This window comes from Chaetura pelagica, unplaced genomic scaffold, assembly GCF_000747805.2.
Source record: "Chaetura pelagica isolate M959 unplaced genomic scaffold, ChaPel_1.0 scaffold534, whole genome shotgun sequence".
Lineage (NCBI taxonomy): Eukaryota > Metazoa > Chordata > Aves > Apodiformes > Apodidae > Chaetura > Chaetura pelagica.
This window is the reverse complement of record NW_009953065.1, coordinates 410774-428859: the sequence shown is the minus strand read 5'-3', so window position 1 is coordinate 428859 and position 18086 is coordinate 410774. Positions and strand designations below refer to the sequence as shown.

Below are 18086 nucleotides of genomic sequence, written 5' to 3'. Positions count from 1 at the left end.
TTCCTGCCAGCCAGGCACACAGCTTGGGCATCACCTCCCACTTTGGCTTATCTTTGAGTCCTCACACTCAGGTTCTTCCCAAACCTCAGAGTCCACCTGCCCATGCCCAGCTTGGGCCTCCCCTGGTGCAGCCACTGCTGTTCACCCACCCCTGTGGCCCTGCCTGCTGCCATCACGTGCTGCTTGGAGTCATCTCCCAGACCACCATGTCAACCTTGTCACCTCTCCTATTGTCTCCCAATCAGTCCCTCTCTTTACCACATTCAATAGAAGCTCCTCACCCTCACTTTGAAAGCCCTTTTGCAGACAAAAACCTCTCATTCAGCACTGAGATACTGGCTAATCATTGCCACCCTCACCTTGTGCTCATTACACTTTCAAAGAAGACCCTTCCATCCTATTGGCATCTTGATTTTCTTCCCTTGTGGTGTTTTGAAACTTTTCCAGTTTCCCTATGCCTACAAAAGGCACTGACAGTGGTGGTGGGGTGTCTGCCCAGAACAACTACTGAGATTGTACCTGGATCCAGCCTTGTCTTCCATTTGTACAATAACACCTGTCTGATACTCCTGGCTGGGTCTCCAAGCTGCTAGAAAATGTGCAAAAGATAGATGAAAAAAACGCATAAATAATTTAGTGAATGTTTCTCTTCAAGGCTTCTTTGGATCTTGAAAGACCTTGTAACCCCTCTGTCTCCTCGCTGCTGTGTCTGGCTGAAAGTTTCTACAGTCTTTATGAAACATGAAGAAAGCTCAATTTAAAAAAAACAAACAAACTTATCCCCAGAAACTCTTACAAAACAAACCCTCTGGCAGCTAAACCCAGAATCAACACCTTGACAAGGTTCTGTCTTTGCTCTCACTGTGATCCCCTTTCAACAACTGAAAAAAATGTGTTGTTTATAGAGTTCCTGGGGCAAACTGAGGCCACATTTTACTATATGCATAGTTTGTGCATATGATTATTTTCTTGGACTTGTCCCTTAGATATGAAAGCCTGAGGATTAAAAGCACAGGTACCCAAAGCAACACACCAGGGTCCAATGCTGCAATGACATAAATGTGTACATCCACCAGATCTTTAGATAAGAGACCAAAAAAAACTTTTATCCTGTTTGTTTTGTTTTGTAGGCTGAACAGAAGTGCTTTCTCTGTGATTCCAGATATCCATATAATCCCTATACACAGCACAACAGTCACATGATTGAAAATGTTATCACGACGTTTGAGCCTGATAGGAAAAAAAAGTGGTGGCAGTCAGAAAATGGTAAGTTTCTTTGAGAAAATATTACTGCATAATTTTACTCTGAGATTTATTTATGTAATTGTGATTCATCACATTGCCTTCAGGAAGAGATGAGAAAAAAATGCATCCATTCTTTGATTCAGTAATGCTGACTGATTTAAACCTATTGGTGTGTAACTGTATAGGATTTCAGAAAACCTGTTTCTCAATATACAAATTTTATCTCCAAGAACTGACCAGAATACCCAGGGCAGTGCTGTGTTATACACAGTGGCCATGTGTTTTTCACAGTGTCTGCTTCTCAGGGAAATTGTTTTTTGGCAAAAAGTACTTTTGCCTACAAATGCATAATGACAGGATGTGTAATGACACAACATGTAAAACACAAATATCCATTTAAAAAAAGAAGTGCTTGCAGTGTAAAACATGAATATTTTAGGAAATAATTAAACTAAGCTTGGCTATCAACACCCTTATTACCACATGTTAATTTTGTTGCAAGCTTCTCTGTAGTAGTTCTTCACTGATATCAATTCGTGTATCCTTACAGTTTCTCTGTGAAGGCATGATAGGAGGAATAGCATCTACTCTACTTTATTAGATATACAGTGATACGTAAAAAATATTTGTCTGGTTGTAAATTACAGCAGAGCATAAGATAGTATGTTACCCCTACTTTGGTTGTCCAAGGAAGATTCATAAGACTTGTTTTTTCATGGAGTTTAGCGAGGAACTGCCACCAGTTTTGGCCATTGAAGTCAGTAAAGCTGTGGGCCAGCTGTAAGAGGATCTTTTCTTGCTCTCACAATCTTTCTTCTGAGATGAGATCTCATGTACAGCCTGGTCAGAAGGGGTCCTGCAATGCTGCATGTAGATGTGAACAACAGGGATATCAGCTGAGCTCCTGCAACTCTCCATAGAAAACGTGTGAATTATGAGGGTTTTGCCCACACTCGTTATAATTTTGGAAGATACCTGGTGTGATAGCTATGCTTATGAAATATTTCAGCTCTAGCATTATAGAAAGGTTTAACAGATCTGTTTAGCAGAAAGAACCTCAGTATTTTTATTTTGTTTCATTTTTTTCTTAGAAATAAGCAAATTATTTTAATAGATTTTTAAATATATATATTTCTGGGTAGAGGAAAATGTCAACTGAGAACTTTACCATCACCAGCACTTACAGTTCAGTCTGAATGGGACCTTTGACCATCCCTGCAGTCTCACTGACATGCAGCATTGCTGGTGCGAGTGCCAGAAAGGTAGAGCATCACATTGCCCTGGAGAGAGTGATCCAGCTGGACATCAGGCTTGAGCACAGGGAATGCCCTAGAGAGCCTCGCTGCTGTGCTGGAAAAGGAATCTCTGAATTCCCCTCAGGAAAGCTGTCTCAGCCACCCCACTGATGTGTGCATTGTGCTCTTCATTTTCAATCTCTTTTCAGGTGTTGACCATGTCAGCATTAGATTGGACCTAGAAACTTTATTCCAGTTCAGCCATCTTATCCTGACTTTTAAGGTACATCTTTTACCAGAGCTTTTATGTAATGTTATACACTAATTACTTAACCACAGGAATAAATTGCTTAGAGAGGCAGTGAAGGCTCCATCTTTAGAGGTTTGTAAGAACAGGAAAGATAAACACCTGTCAAGTATGTTTAAGTTATAGTTGATCCTGCCTTAGGGGATGAGGATAGACTGAATAGCTTCCTATTAATGAGCCTTCTGGTCCTATTTTCTATAAATCTGAGAATTAAAGCTGAAATAAATAAAGAAATTGCAAAATTAAAAGTTAAACATTAAGGACATTTCTGAACCAAGGTTGCTCTTTCAAGTTTAATTCACTCTTCTCATGCCTACCCATTACGATCCAGATGGTTACAATTTTTTTTCTACAAAATTCCTAAATTGTTATGGTAAACTTCCTTACTTGGAAAGTAATCTTATACCTATGTGGAAGTCTGCCATACCCTTTTGCTGAGAGAGTTCAGGTGAGGTATCCGTCTTTTCCAGAGAATCACGTAACCAGCGCAGCAGCCCTGTAGGGAGCCTGCAAGCTTTCAAACACAGAATTTTAATTGGCAGCTGTTGGCATCCCCCAAAAAGGAATGTCAGTGGAACAACCTCTGAGATATTTTATCAACACCTGGTTAAATAATTCTTGAAATAATGTTTCTTGCAGACGTTTCGGCCCGCGGCAATGCTGGTTGAGCGCTCCACCGACTTCGGTCAGACCTGGAAGGCACTTAGATATTTTGCACAGGACTGTGCAGCTTCTTTTCCCAACATCTCCCCTGGTCCAGCAAAAAGCGTAGGAGACGTCATTTGTGATTCAAGATATTCAGACATCGAGCCCTCCACTGGAGGAGAGGTATTGCCAAGTGTCTGTATTTGTATGAGCTCAGGTTGTATGTGGCTGTTTTTGTGGTGCTGAGGGTCTCTTGTCTGTCTCCATCAGATCTGCTCATAGAGGTGCTGAGACATGAAGTGCTATTGACTTTTCTGAAGTAAGAGGGAAACACAAACACTGCACTTTACCCTCAGTTTCACATCCAAATGAACTCATAAAGCACCCTGTACAAAACCTTATACTGCTCCTTCCTGCTTTCCAAATTCATATGGAAGTCCCCCTCATAAGAGTTCTTGACCATCCCTCAGCCTTTGCTGCTAAAGGCAGGGGTCTGTCCTTTGATCCCTTTCATAAATTCTGATCCCATCTCTACATCATTCTCCAGGGCACTGCTTTTCCTTCCTCCTGGCACATCAATCCACCAAAAGCTCTTTTTACCTTGCCCAGCTAAGGCCAGGTGGAAAGGGTGAGGACACTTACTGAATCAGAGCCATAGCCTTTTGTTTTTTCTTTTATGAGATCAGTAAAGTGGCATTAGTAACTACCAGGCTCCAGATTTCATATACAAAAATAATAGCTTCAGTGATCTATAGAGCTGTGTTCATTTGTTTTGCAGGTTGTTTTAAAAGCTTTGGATCCCAGCTTTGAAATAGAAAATCCATATGTGCCATATATTCAAGGTATGGACAGTACAGGTTTCCTCCAGAGATACTTTGCTGGTGTTGCTTGTTTTGTACACTGAAATGGTAAAAGGCTAAGGCTGGTCTAAGTCAATGATGTTGAAAATTAGGTACCAGAAGACCTTAGGGAGACGTCTTTATTAATAAATAAAATGGGCCAATCTTGTTCTGCACATGCTGGACTATCTTTCCTTCTGGGATCAAGTGGCCCAATCTACACTGCCTTTTGGGAGCAGTTCCAGGGCTGTACATGAACCCAGGCAGAGTGTGACTGAGAAAATACAGGTTGGCCTTAGCCACAGCCATACCAACACACAGCTGTGCCAGGAGTGGGTCTGTGCCCTGGCACTGTTCAGGTTTCTGGTCTTGGCCAATATTATATAATTTTCATTGTTTCTTCAGTGTGGGGTAATTTTTGGATGACTGATCCAAGCTGCAGATTTCATACTTCTCATCTTCATGTGAACTTGGGCTCTTGATTTCTTTTCTTCCAGAGCTCATTACGCTGACAAACCTAAGGATCAATTTTACTAAACTCCACACCCTTGGGGATGCTCTGCTTGGAAGAAGGCACAGTGATCCCCTTGAGAAATACTACTATGCTGTCTATGAGATGGTCGTGCGGGGCAGCTGCTTTTGCAATGGCCATGCCAGCCAGTGTGACCCTGTGCAGAATCTGCGGGGAGATGTTTTCCATCAGTCTGGAATGGTTTGTCACTAACACTGTCTCCAACAAGGGCAGTCCCTACCTGGTATTGTGGGGGAAGGATTAGATGGAGGGAAGAAGAAGAAAGAAGTTCTCTGATGACCATTTCATTGACCAACTGCAACTGCAAGTTGTAAAATATTTCAATACAGCTTCTTCTTTTAAAAACCTGAGCTGGAGTGCTCAGAAGCTGTCTCTTTGTTAACACTAATGTGGTTTTTCAAAAGCAACTGGGACAAGACATGTTGAAAATAGCAGCAAAATACCAGAGCTGTAATGGTGCAAATGTAATGCAATAAGTAGCCTGTGGTGTGTGCAGACTTGAATGGCCACTTGTTGGGTGCATTCCATACTCCAGCTGGGCTCAGGGGCTCTGCAGCATGAGAGGAGCCATTGGCACAAATAGCTGATAGTGCAAAGCTAATCCATGTAAAACGGATTATTAAAAAATTCGGGAACATGATTGTGAATTCTTTCCTTCTGGGAACAAGAGGTTTTTTCTCCTAGAAAATATGTATCTTGACATAGAGACATGTGGAGACAGAGGTAGTCTCCTTTGGTATCTCTAGAAGTATTCTTCTTTTCCTAAATATTGCTCAGTGACTTTAAAACTTATTGGTTAAAGTTTGCAGGTATTCTCAAGACCTCTTACTAAGATAAATTGGGAATTACGTCAGCTGAGGGAGCCAAAGAGCTTTGAATTTTCCTGATCTTGCTGGCATACTTTGAGCAGATCTCTCCTCTATTCCTTTTTCTCTCTTGTCACCTCACCTCCTCTCTGTTCTCACTGCATTGCAGGTCCATGGGAGATGCATCTGCCACCATAACACTGAAGGTTTTTCTTGTGAAAGATGTAAAGATTTTTACAATGATGCTCCCTGGAGACCAGCTGAAGGGACACAAGATAATGCTTGCAAACGTAACTCAAACATATTATTTTCCTTTTCAATAGCTTTCAATAGATGGGGGAGGGAGGTGTAGGGCAATCCCAGCACAATACATAATGGGATGGATGGGTTTCTGGGAGGCTAAATTATTTATTTCCACAATAATGAGTAATCTAGGATATATAAGTTTTGTAACAAATATTCAGCTCGATCTTCCTTCAGTGGAGCAGTATTTCCCACTGTGTATCAGGAAGTCACCTGCATGGGTATTTTTCCAGGTGCATGGCCCAGTTCTGTCATTTCTTCAGTGTTTTTCCCCAGTTGTAAAGCACAAAGCCTGGGAAGCTATAATCTTGCTGGGGCATTGAAATCATATGAATGACAAGTGACCCTATGTTAACGGTAGACAGCAGCGGTGGCAGGGTGGCATCAGTAGGAGTCATGGTGCAAAATACTCCACTTTTTGTTTTGGTTTCAGGGTGTAACTGCAACGGCCACTCTGGAAGGTGCCACTTTGACATGGCTGTGTACCAGGCCAGTGGTGGGGTCAGTGGTGGTGTTTGTGAGGACTGTCAGGATAACACCACAGGACAACACTGTGACCAGTGCAGACGTTTCTTTTACCAAGACCCACTCAAAGTCATCTCAGACCCCCACGCGTGCCTCCGTAAGCTTTCCTTCTTTAGCATCTGTAGGAATGACTCAAAGCAGGGTGATTCTGGATTTCTTTGCTCTGAACCTTATAGTATCCCCATGCTTTAATATTCATAGGTTTGTAAAAATGTTACTAAACCTATAGCATCCCAACTGCTTTATAAAGTAGTTGCATTATAGCATCCTTGAACCAGCATTGTGAAAAGGGCTGCATATTCCAACTCATTGCTGAAGTGAACTTTGAAATCCAGCAGGGCTAGAATCTTTCTTGAACAGTATCAGTGTAAATATGACTAGTATTAGTGCTGTTGCTTCTGCAATACTCAGGGATTACAGGAGGTGTGCAAAATGATGTGAGGAGCAATGAATGTTGCTAGATGCCTGCCATATATAAGAAAAATAAGCTTTCAGGCATGAAAGCCCTTCTGAAGGATGAGCTAAATTCAGTATTAACATAGGAGGGGAAAAAATGCTCTGAGTGTAGTTTAATTGTAGTAATTGGTGGGCATAATAAGTCCTTAAGGAGCCAAGCAAATATTATCTGGGGAAGTGGTGTGGCAGATGTCAGAGTAGTACTTTAGAAAAAATCAGGATGTCTCATGAAGGCAGTGTCACCTGCTGCATCCATTGCTTCCAGGAAGTAATTCAGCCATGACCAACTCAGACCAGCATTAGCAGGGTGGTTCACAACTGGTATCCCTCTGCTACCCTGCAGCTTTCATGAGAACATCCCCCAAATTATAATTTATATTTACAGGGCCCTCCCCAGGCACTATGGAGGGAGGGGACAAGTAATCCCTATTTCTACCCAAAGCAAAGGGTATGTTTCTACTAAAGTGAAGACTAACTCTCCAGCAGAGAAGCAGTAAACCTTGGAAACACTCTCCTAGTATTTCTTAACAGCAGCTGTGTATTAACCGTAAAGCGTCCGACACAGCGAGCACGGATGAATGTCTTTCATCTTCCCAAGAATCCTGACATTGTGCCTACTTGCAACTCTGTAGTTGTGCTTTCATGCTTTTATCTGAATGTGCTTTTTTTTAATCTGTCTCCTGGACCGTGGCTGTAGCCTGCAACTGTGACCCAGAGGGCACGTTGCACAGCGGCGCGTGCGAGAGCCGCACGGACGCGGCCCTGGGCACGGTGGCGGGTCGGTGCCCGTGCAAGGAGCACGTGGAGGGCGTGCGCTGTGACAAGTGCAGGGACAACTACTTCGGGCTGAGTGGCAGTGACCCTCTGGGCTGCCGGCGTATGTAAACCCCCTCTATCTGTTCTTTCCAAAGCACTTGTAACGTGGAGGCAGCTGGACGCACAGATAACGACGTGCAGATACTACCTGCTTCACAAAAAGACCCAGTTGCCTGATATAATTTAATGTCAATGTAATTGAATGTACCTGGTGCAGCATCTGGGATGGAAAAGATGCAAAATCACTTGCAGAATACATAGTCTATTCTAATGGGTCAGGCTGTCGTGAATAGAAGCATTGTTAAATATTCTATTTAATTTAAAACTCACAACAATATTTTTTTGATCAAAATTAGCACAGGGGTGATTGAAAAGCCAGAGGGGGGTTCCCAGGAATCACTGCTAGGATACTCAGACTGCACTGCACGGTGCAATGCAGAGGTGGCAGGAGCTGCTGCCTTGCCCCAAGAACTTCCAGCCAGCTGTTCCTCCGAGCAAAGCTCACTGGAAAGCACATCCCGCCCCTACCCAGGCACACCCTGGGCTTGTGAGCAGGTTCTGCCCACAGCCTGGCAGCCAGCAATGTGCAAGGTCTGCGTGGTGCGGCTCAGCACACGGCAAACAAACCACTGCACCCCACTTCTGCAGCGCCCCTGCTGCCCCCCGGGAGCGTCCCGAGGAACCGGGTGCTTCCCAGGCTCCCCCTGAGAAAACGATCCATTCCCCAGGGACAGCCCTCGGGCTGCAGGGTGCCAGGGCACGTCCATCTTGCAGAGCATCTGTCTGCAGGACGGAGACCCCAGCCCTGCTGCCGGTGACGCGGGTTTCTGTCCCCGCAGGCTGCGGGTGCCACCCCCCGGGCAGCCTCTCCCCCGCCTGCCGCCCCGACACCGGGCGCTGCCTCTGCCGCCGCTTCGCCACCGGCCCGAGCTGCGACAGGTGCCTCGTACGTGCTCAGGTTTTGTTCTTCCTTCTGCCCGCGGTTGTACAGGTCCCACCTCACGCCTCTTCATTGCCAGAAAAGGGAACGGTCAGAATTCAAGATGATGTGCCAGCTGTGTGCTCCCTTTTTGCATTGGCGTGTCTGGTGCTTTGTCACTGCTTGCAAACGTTTGTGCCATCACGTTGCACTAGGAGCAACACTCCCAGGGATGAAAGAAAATGCAAAATCATATTTTCAGGCCATTTTTCCTGTTCACAGAGCAACTTGCTTGAGCAAATGGGTAAATACCTGGTTCTTGCAGTGACTGAGTGCCCATGCAGTCTGGTACAAGAGGCAATCTCCCATGGCCAAGCACAGGCACACAGCCCAGGAGTGTTCCAGAACATTGTTCACCATGGGGAATAAGTTCTCGTGTGCTTTACATACTTAAATACCTATCATTAAAAAAATATTTCACTTTCTTTTTTTCCCAGGTAGGATACTGGGGTCTGGGCAACAGCTTGCATGGCTGTTCTCCATGTGACTGTGACATTGGTGGGTCCCTGAATAACTTGTAAGTTGATGTTCTTGAGTTTTATCTTTGTTTTAATTTTTATTAACTCTTAGGCTACACTTTCTAATTAGGTTAACAGAGTCTTGGTACAAATGGGAAAATAGGCTGTAGGCCTAATTTCATCACAAACAGCTGGTGTAAAGTTATGTTTGGATCATTGAAATTTATTTGTGTTTCTGAAGGGGATGTACCTTTTTCTTTTGAAACCAACTTTGAATCAGCTTGAGTCAAGTTTTGTTTAATATAAAATATAAACTGCATGGTTTGAAAGAACCAAAGGCCCTAATACTAATAGAAATCACAAGTAAGATAGAGATTACATTTTTAACTTAGCTTTATACATCAATTTTAAAAGCTTGAAATATCATCTTTTTTTTTTTTTTTCTGTCATATTTGCTCCTATTAAAAATATATAATTTCAGAAGCAAGCCTGGTTTGAGTTGGGTTCCTTCAGGAGTTTGTTGGCCAGGGGTCTTCACTACTGCTGTTAGACTTCAGACATAGGAGCACATAGTCCAATGCCATAGAGCAGCTCCGTGTGAGCAGGTAAAAATCAAAGCTAGTAATCATCTGACGTGTTAAATAAGAGTGTAAGTATATGAAAATTAACATATCACATCAAAGGTCCTTCTGATCCCATGATACTTAAGAATAGTGATATATACAGTAATAGATATGGGAACAGTCACAATAAATAGCTGCAGGAATAGACAGTAACAAATGCTCAGGAAACAAAAGTATTTGTGCTTCAGATATGGATGGAATGGATGGAGAAAGACAAAGCATTTTGCACTCCCTCAGGGATGAAAAAGTAGCATTGAATAAATCCAACATCAGAAGGGGGAAACAGAAGGGGTGGGTGGTAGGCTGAAATTTAACAGGAGAGGCTAAGTAATAGTGGCAGAAATGAGGAAGAGCTGAAACAAGGGTGGAGCTGAGCTGCTCTCATGCTGTGGGGACCCAGCCATGCCACACTCTGATGCCCTCCCTTCACCCACTCTTACCCTAGGTGCTCACCAAAGGATGGTCAATGCAAGTGTCTTCCCAACATCGTGAGCCGCCAGTGTAACGAGCCAGCCCCAGGCTACTTCTTTTTACCCCTGGATTATTACATTTATGAAGCTGAACATGCAAAGCCCCTGTCTGGCTCTGCACCCTTGGTATGTAGTTTGGCTTTTTAGATGCCATACTGAGAGGGACACCTGCAGTGGTGGCACAGGAGCTGAGGCTGAGGAGAGGAGCCCTTGCTCAGGGAGCAGCTGGAGTGGCTCTTTAGCAGGAAGATACAAATCAAGTCTCTTGACCACCCTCAGTTCAGCCTTGTTCTTTGTGGACGTAACTGTTACCAAGGGACAGTGGCTTCAGCATGGTGTGACCTGCAAAGCTGTCCCTGCTGCTCCTCAAATGCAAGCTAGTGTACCATGAATTAGAGAAATTAATTTCATCATGTAAACTAGAGGAAAGTGACTTGCCAACAGCTATCATGAACTGGGATATTTCTGGGAATCTCCAACAGGGGAGGAATCAAATTCCTCTCTGCTCCATTGGACTCGTTCCTGCTGCCTTATATAATGGCACTGATTGCAGCCCAGTTTCCTCAGGAATTTGGCATCCATCTGTAATGCTTCAAGAAAAATTAAGTTTCATTTATTTTTTCCTCCCTGAACATGGTGGTAGTTTTTCCCCTTGCAGAGTACAAGCCTGGAACATATCCCTTCTGCTGTCTGTGTTTTTACAAACAATTCTTCTCTGATGTGTTGTCCAGAAGCTATAGAGAAGAAAGAATAAAAAAATGTTTATTTGCAGGTCACATCCACAAATATTTAGATATAATTACAACCAGTAATCATCCTACAGTCCAATAATTAAATGGAAAACAGATGTCTGGGACATAGCTTATTAAGAGGAAGTGCAAGTTAATTTTAAGGGGGTGAGGTAAAAGGGTTTCCAGCAGCTGCTGGGCCATAGTTTAGAGTTTCACCCATCAGAGAATATAGCTTGTTTTAAGAATGTAGATTTTAATTTAGCTGCTTTCCTACCCTTCAGAATTTTTGAGAGGGTGCTTATGCTCTCTTATTACTTCACAGGTTAAACCAAGTGCTCTTCCAAGGTGTGACATCTACTTCCAGAAGCAAGGCTATGAGTTTATGATTGAAAATGGAAAGATTGTGTTAAATAGGAGCAAGAAACGAAGTGTAAGAAAATCTGGACTGGAACAGGTAAAATGGTTCTTGAATTGAACCTAGAATTGCACCTAATACTAAAACTTTATTTTGTGAGAGAGAAGTGTCTGGGCTTGTGGCATTTGCAGTCCTAGACGTTGCAGTCCTGACACAAATGAAATAATTTTTTTGGTACACAGCTGGGTCAGACATTTTATAATTCACATTGACAGGTTTGCTCTACTATGTCCAGTGCCTTTGTAGACTTAGATTCAATTAATTGTTTAGAAGGAGAAGAGCCACTATGAAAGATAAGACCTCTTTTTTTATTGTTTTGCTTGCAAGACATTTCCAACATTTTCTGTCGTGATTCCTTGTCTCTTTCCTGCTTGGCTTGATGTTATGTCATGGTTTGGGCCCAACACAACAAGAAAGGGACAGGCCCATGGCTGCTCACTCAACTCCCCTTTCCCTCCCTGCCCCCCTCCCACAGACACACTGGGATGAGGAGGATAAAGCTCATGGGTCGAGACAAAGGACAAGGAGGGTTCTTCACCGATTAAGGTCCCAGGCAAAACAGACTCAACTTGGGGAAAAAATAATAATTTAATTTCACACTAATCAAACACACACAGGACACAGACAACACAAAGAGCAGGGCTTGTGTATGTTACCCCACCCCTCCCTTCTTCCCAGGCCCAAATCACTTTGTTCCCGGTTTCTCTCCCTCCTTCCCCCCAGCGGCACAGGGGGACAGGGGATGGGGTTTAGAGTCAGTTCACAGGCTGGTGGTTCCTGCTGCTCCTTCCTCCTCAGGAAGAAGGATTCCTTGCAGTCCTTCCCTGCTTCCCCATGGGGTCCCTCCCATGGGAGAGAGTCCTCCACGAACCTCTCCTTCATGAGTCCTTCCCACGAGGTCCGGAGCTGCTCCAGCCTGGGCTTCCCACAGAGTCACGGGCTCCTTCGGGAACAAACTCCCCTGGCACCAGGGTCTTCCAAAGCTGCGCAATCAGAGTCCACAGGCAGCAAATCCTCTGGCCACAAAATCCAAGTCCAGTGGCCAAGTTCACCCCTCCTGGCAACTTCAGGGAATGTTCCACCATGTTGCTCAATGAGTGCTGGGGCACAGCTGCCATCTCGCCATGGGTTGCAGGGAAACTTCTGCTTGGGCACCTTCTTCCCCTTCTTCCTCACCAACCACCAGCACCGCTCTCCTTCCCCAGCACAGCTGTTCTCTCCTCCTTCTCTGCTCGGGTGTTATATCCGTTCTTTTGTGTGTTAATCGCTGAGCTGCATCTGTTGTCCCTCTAATGGCTTCTTGGCTGGGTTTGGAGCAGGGGGAGCTTCTCAGCCTCTTAACGGAGCCCCTCTTGTGGCCCTTGTCCCACAGTCAAAAACCCCACCAAACCAGAACATTTTCTGTTTTCCAACAAGTTTACCAAGATGTTAACGCAGTTCCTACAGCATTTAAATGCTGCCAGCTTTGTCATTATGAGTATTGAAATGTATTTATTCAGCTCATAATGAAAAGTCCAGCCATGGATGAAATCAGGCTAAATCTGTTTGAGGTTTGCAATGTGAATGCTTGGAGATGCCAGATACACAGAGATGGATGTTTTATTCTAGTCCCTCTCGTTGCTGTTGATGCAAAGCTATAGGAAGATTTTCTTTATATGTGACGCTAAACATCCTGTATTTGGGAGAGTTCTTTGATGGTTGATCTCAAGCTTGTTCAGCAAATGTGCTGACTGATGCCCAAAATAAGTAAACAACAAGGTAAAATATTCCCTTTTTTTTCTGAGTCTGTTTATTTGTAATTTGACTCTGCGTTGTTGAAAATGTCAGTATGTCTCTGCAGGGTGTGATGCAGGCGGGACAGGACTCGGCTGTGTCAGTGGTTTTCAGGCCGCCCAGCGCCGGTCGGTCAGTCACGTGGACAGGCCCTGGCTTTGCCCGCGTTCCCAGCGGAGCCGGGCTCAGATTTGCCATCAGCAACGTTCCCTTTGCCATGGACTTTGATATCGCGATCCGTTATGAGCCTGAGGTACTTGTGATATCTTGTGTGTCTTGTGATGTTGTGATAGATGCAGGGTCTATTTTGTCAGTAATAGGATGCAGCAACTTGTCCCACTCTTTATATTTGTTTTGCCTTTTCATCCTTATCGACCAACATGCCCTCCACTAATCCCTTTAGCCCTTTCCACTCAAATCTGAAAAATCAGCACTTACAAGTGTTTTCTAAGCATCAGCCAAGATTTCCTCTTCTGGAGTTCCTCTTTTGGTACCTTTGCTTGCACTGCTCACAAATCAGACACATGCAAAATGCATCTCCATTTAGATGGGCACCTTGTGTTTCTAGCTGGGATTTTTTGGGCAGGAAAATGTAGGCAGAGAGGAGTGGATCCAGGGCATTTGCAACTATGCAGCTTTCCACTTGCTTCAGCTGGGTTCTGAGATGTGTGGAAATTGTAGGAAAATAGCCAACGTCTTGTTTTTTGCCTGGACAAAATTTCTCAATGATGAAGAAATGTCTAGGGAAATATGTTAACCCAGATATGGTAAAACCCAAGTCCTCACCCATGTCTTCAAAAACACTGACAAGTGTTTTATGGGTACCAGTGTATGTACATGCCTTGCTCTTTCTCTTTGCAGCTCCCTGGGACAATCCCATCACTTGGCATCCTACGTCTGTCTGTTGTATTATCTTCTCTTACTGTTATTCTGAGGCAAACAAAACTCCCAGTGTCTTAACATGTGAGAACAATTTTGCAGTGGGCTGGTTTGATGTAGTTTTTTCCTTCTAAGGATTAGATTAAACATTTGAATTATAAAGACATTTGTTACAAAGTCTTTTATGTTTGTTATTCCTTATTAGATGTAAGAGGAGGTGGATATTGAAGGATATCTCCAGGACAACGTTGTGCTAAGAAAGGAAACAACTCCAATGATTTTAACAGAAATTATTTCCAATTGCACCAGCTGAGGTCCCATTTCCATCTCTGCTCTTCAATTAGTCATTGCAAACACAATGCATTTTTCACAAATAACATTATTTTTTTTCACTCCTATAAAGAACAAAGAGAAAATATGTGATGTCACTGCAGAGTGCAATAATTCAGATGTTTTTCACTAACCCTGGTAAAAAGGAAGTGGGTTTTTCAGATATGAGAAATGACCATAATTTTTGTCCTTTGTTTATAGTCCTTGGAAGACTGGGTAGCAAGTGTTGCCATCCAGCCTGCTGGAGTTCTGTCAAGTCAAGGCTGCAAGAACAAGGGCCTTTCACAGGAGCCACATGCATTGCCTCTCCCAGCAGCTAAGAGGTCTGACTATACTTGTCCTTTTGCCTGTAGATTTTCTGCATCCAAATCAGTTACTGAAGCACTGCAGAGCAAGAAATGTGTGGGAAAGTGGGAGTATTAGAAACACATGTGGCCCTTCCCGTTGCTGTCACACCACAGCACTACGTAGGCTCTAAGGAAGAGTCTGATGGTTTAGTCTGCAGCCTGGCAAAGGTTTACTCACGCCAGGAGAGCAGCCTGGGGTCCTGGTGGGGTCAGTTGTCACTTTGGTGAAGTTCCAGCTGCAGCTATTTCAGTATAGAAAGGAAATATTGATGAAAAGTCACTGTCCTAGCCTATTTTCAAAACCAGCTTTTCAACTTGGACCTATATAAATATTAGAGAGGAACCAAGAGGATAGGATCAAACAGAGACAGGAAAGGACAAACATGGGCAGTGAGTTGCACATTCCTTTGCTTGAAGTAGCAAAACCTGCCATGTTCAGCTTAATCTCACCAGGTTTAAATTGTGCTGGGTGAATTATCCAGACATAAACCATGCAGCTTTCCCAAAGCCTGCAGCAGCAGGGCTGGGTTTGCTCCCCACAGGGGAGGGAGAGCTCACAGCATCACATAAACTTGCCTTGTCCCAACTGCTGGCTATAATTGTGCTTTATTTCTGCTGAACAGGATTGCACTTTTGCAAACTCCAGTCTGCCTGGAGCCAGGAACAGAATACTCTGTGGATGTGTATTTTTCTCAGCCCTCTGCCTCTGACCCAAAAATGAAATCATTCATCCTGATTGACTCAGTGAGTAGTTCTGTCACAATTCCCTTGAGGCTGTGTTTATATCAATGTGATTTTTATTTTTTACACAGACTTACTAAAAATATTTTGAAACTATTTAGAGTGTATTTTAATAGAAATTCAGGGAAGTGTACTTCTGCTTACCTGCATTGGCACTGTGTTTGCATGTTTTTGTATGGAAAGACAGAATTGTATCTGGTTTAATTTTCATGGAGCAATACCATAATAGCTTATCAAGTGATTCTCATTGCTTATGTTAGGATTCAGAGTATGTATCTTTATCTGTTACTAATTTATTATGAGCTCATTCCACATATGCTGACAAGATGCTGTGGTTAGGCATATAAATTCATACAGTTCTTTATCACTTAGTTGTTTTTTTTTAAATTGTCTAATTAAAAATGATGGGTCTATTTAAAGATCACATTGGAAAAGTAAAATAAGCTCTGTACTTTCCCAGGAATCAGCTCTAAGACGTTTCCTAAGTTTCCACCAACTGAGAAACTGGATGTTAGTTTTGGGTCCTTCTCTTGAGAAAAATATTTTTAAGTCCATTCCTCTAATTACTTCTGTAGAACTGGACCTGACAGCTGCTGGCCATAGTTGGACATAGAACCTTCACCTGATTTTTCTCTGTCTCAGTGTTACAAGTAAAAACTTTGGCCAGATACTGCTTTTGGAGTCATCAGCGTGGCACCTCTAAGAAGCAAAACCAATTCTGAGCATCTATCTGGGGTCTTATGTCTTACTTTTTTATACACAGTCTCTTTTAATTGAAGGACTTGGGGAATGTCTAGAGCTTCAGAATAAATGTGAATTCAGATTACTGAGCCAGCACAATGGCAGATTTGGAAACACAGTGCTCCAGGCCTCTGTCCTTGCAGTGTGGAGCACAGTAAGAGAATGTGGGAAAATCTGTTTTTCAGTGTGTCTAAGCAGAAGTATTTTCTTTTCCCTCTCAACACCAAAGCTTGGACTTATTCCCAGGATTGCCTCCGTGGAAAACTTATGCAGTGAAAAGGATTTAGATGAGTACCAGAAGTATCACTGTGTTGAAATTGCATCAGAAGTTGGACCCCACGTCCTGCCCGAGGCGTGTGCGCGGCTCATAGCGAGCATGTCAGCCCGGATCCACGGCGGCGCCGTCGGTAAGGGGCAGCCTGCACAGGCAGCTCGTCCGGGCGCTGGCTGGTTTTCCCTTGGCTTTGCAGGAAATGTTAACTGGGGATCTCTCAGCCCGTGGTGCTGTAAGTAAGTGAAACCGATCAGCACGTGGTATATGGACATGCAGGATACATCCCCCTGAGTGCACTGCAAACACTTTTTGGTGGCCATCACGCCTGGTGAGCTTCATGGAGCGGTGTGACGGGGACCATGGCAGTGTTTGTTTTCTGAAGAGCATTTTGACCAGATGCAATTTCACCAGATGGCCAAAGCAGTACCTTTCCTACTTTTCTGGCTGCTGTAAAATGAGAGAGGAGTTTGTAAGCCCTCTCCCCGGCTGCTGCAGGCCAGCTCTATGCCTGGTCTCAGACTCCAGGCCTGATAGCACGGAAACTGATGTGCTGGAAGAGATTCATCAATAAAACCTCGGTGGTGTCCCAACAAGGGGACAGTGGCAGGGGGGGTTTGAAGGGCCAGAAAGTCTTCTGGACCCACCACAGAAAGGACACCTTGGCTTAGTGGCTAAGGAAGCTTCCTTGGTGTTGGGCTCAGAGAAATTTGGCTTCTTGGCACTTCCAGTAATAGGAAAGGCCTTTCTGGACAACTCTGGTGCCCAGTTCCTTTCAGAGAGCCTTGTGTCCAACGAACCTGGTAGCATCTATTTTTAGAAGGACCAGTGCCTCACACATCATGTGGCTTGCAGCCACAGGCCCCCTTCATTTGTGTCTGGGCTGTGCTAACTCCCCGTTAGCCCGATCCCCACAGTGATGAGATTCTCCCAATGCAACACAGCACTTTGGCTTCCTAGTGCTGGCATTTGAGCATCTTGCACAAACATCTTCTGTGAGTTAGCAGAGCAGCCTTACTCAACAAGTCAGTTCAAGGTGTCCAGAAAGCAGCAAACAGTGCTCAGCTGCAGGCTGTCCAAGTACTGCTTGTGGGTTATGTCCAGTGCTGATGCTAGGCATAGATTTGTGTCAGACCCTTCTAGACTTCAGGGTATCTCAGTTTTGGAACTACACTTTTCTACAGCCTCTCCTGTCCTTTCCCAAACATGTGCTGAAGTCAGTGCCCTGAATGTGGCAGCTCCAACACCAAGACTTGTGCTGGTGCCCAATACACCATCACCAACAATGCTGCAGCATCAAATCACCTAAGCCATGGATGTGAACTCCATGTGAACCAAGCCAGTGGTCGGTGAACTCCTGATGAGAATAATCAAGCTCTCCCCTGCCTATTTTTAAGCGTAAACCCCGCAAATTGATGAGAGCAGTCAAACTGCACTCCTTGGTAACCAAACCCGGTTTGATTTTCTTTCCCCTTGGCAGCATGTAGGTGCAACCCCCAGGGGTCCCTGCATGGCAGCTGCAGCAGGCTGGGGGGCCAGTGCCAGTGCAAAGCCAACGTGGTGGGGCGCTGCTGTGACACCTGCTCGCCGGGCAGCTACGGCTTCGGCTTCCACGGCTG

General features: G+C 44.3%; 1 protein-coding gene across 1 annotated transcript in view; it reads left to right on the top strand.

The window, feature by feature from the left end:
* Positions 1-18086, top strand: part of LAMB4 (laminin, beta 4) — a 42065-nt gene that overhangs the window by 3993 nt on the left and 19986 nt on the right. Inside the window, 16 exon segments of the mRNA XM_009996787.1 lie at positions 1131-1266; positions 2690-2763; positions 3427-3615; positions 4211-4274; positions 4769-4983; positions 5779-5899; positions 6346-6534; positions 7591-7770; positions 8549-8655; positions 9126-9205; positions 10215-10365; positions 13226-13411; positions 14569-14690; positions 15338-15458; positions 16426-16603; positions 17948-18084. Of these exon segments, the coding sequence (XP_009995089.1) occupies positions 1131-1266; positions 2690-2763; positions 3427-3615; positions 4211-4274; positions 4769-4983; positions 5779-5899; positions 6346-6534; positions 7591-7770; positions 8549-8655; positions 9126-9205; positions 10215-10365; positions 13226-13411; positions 14569-14690; positions 15338-15458; positions 16426-16603; positions 17948-18084 (2250 nt within the window).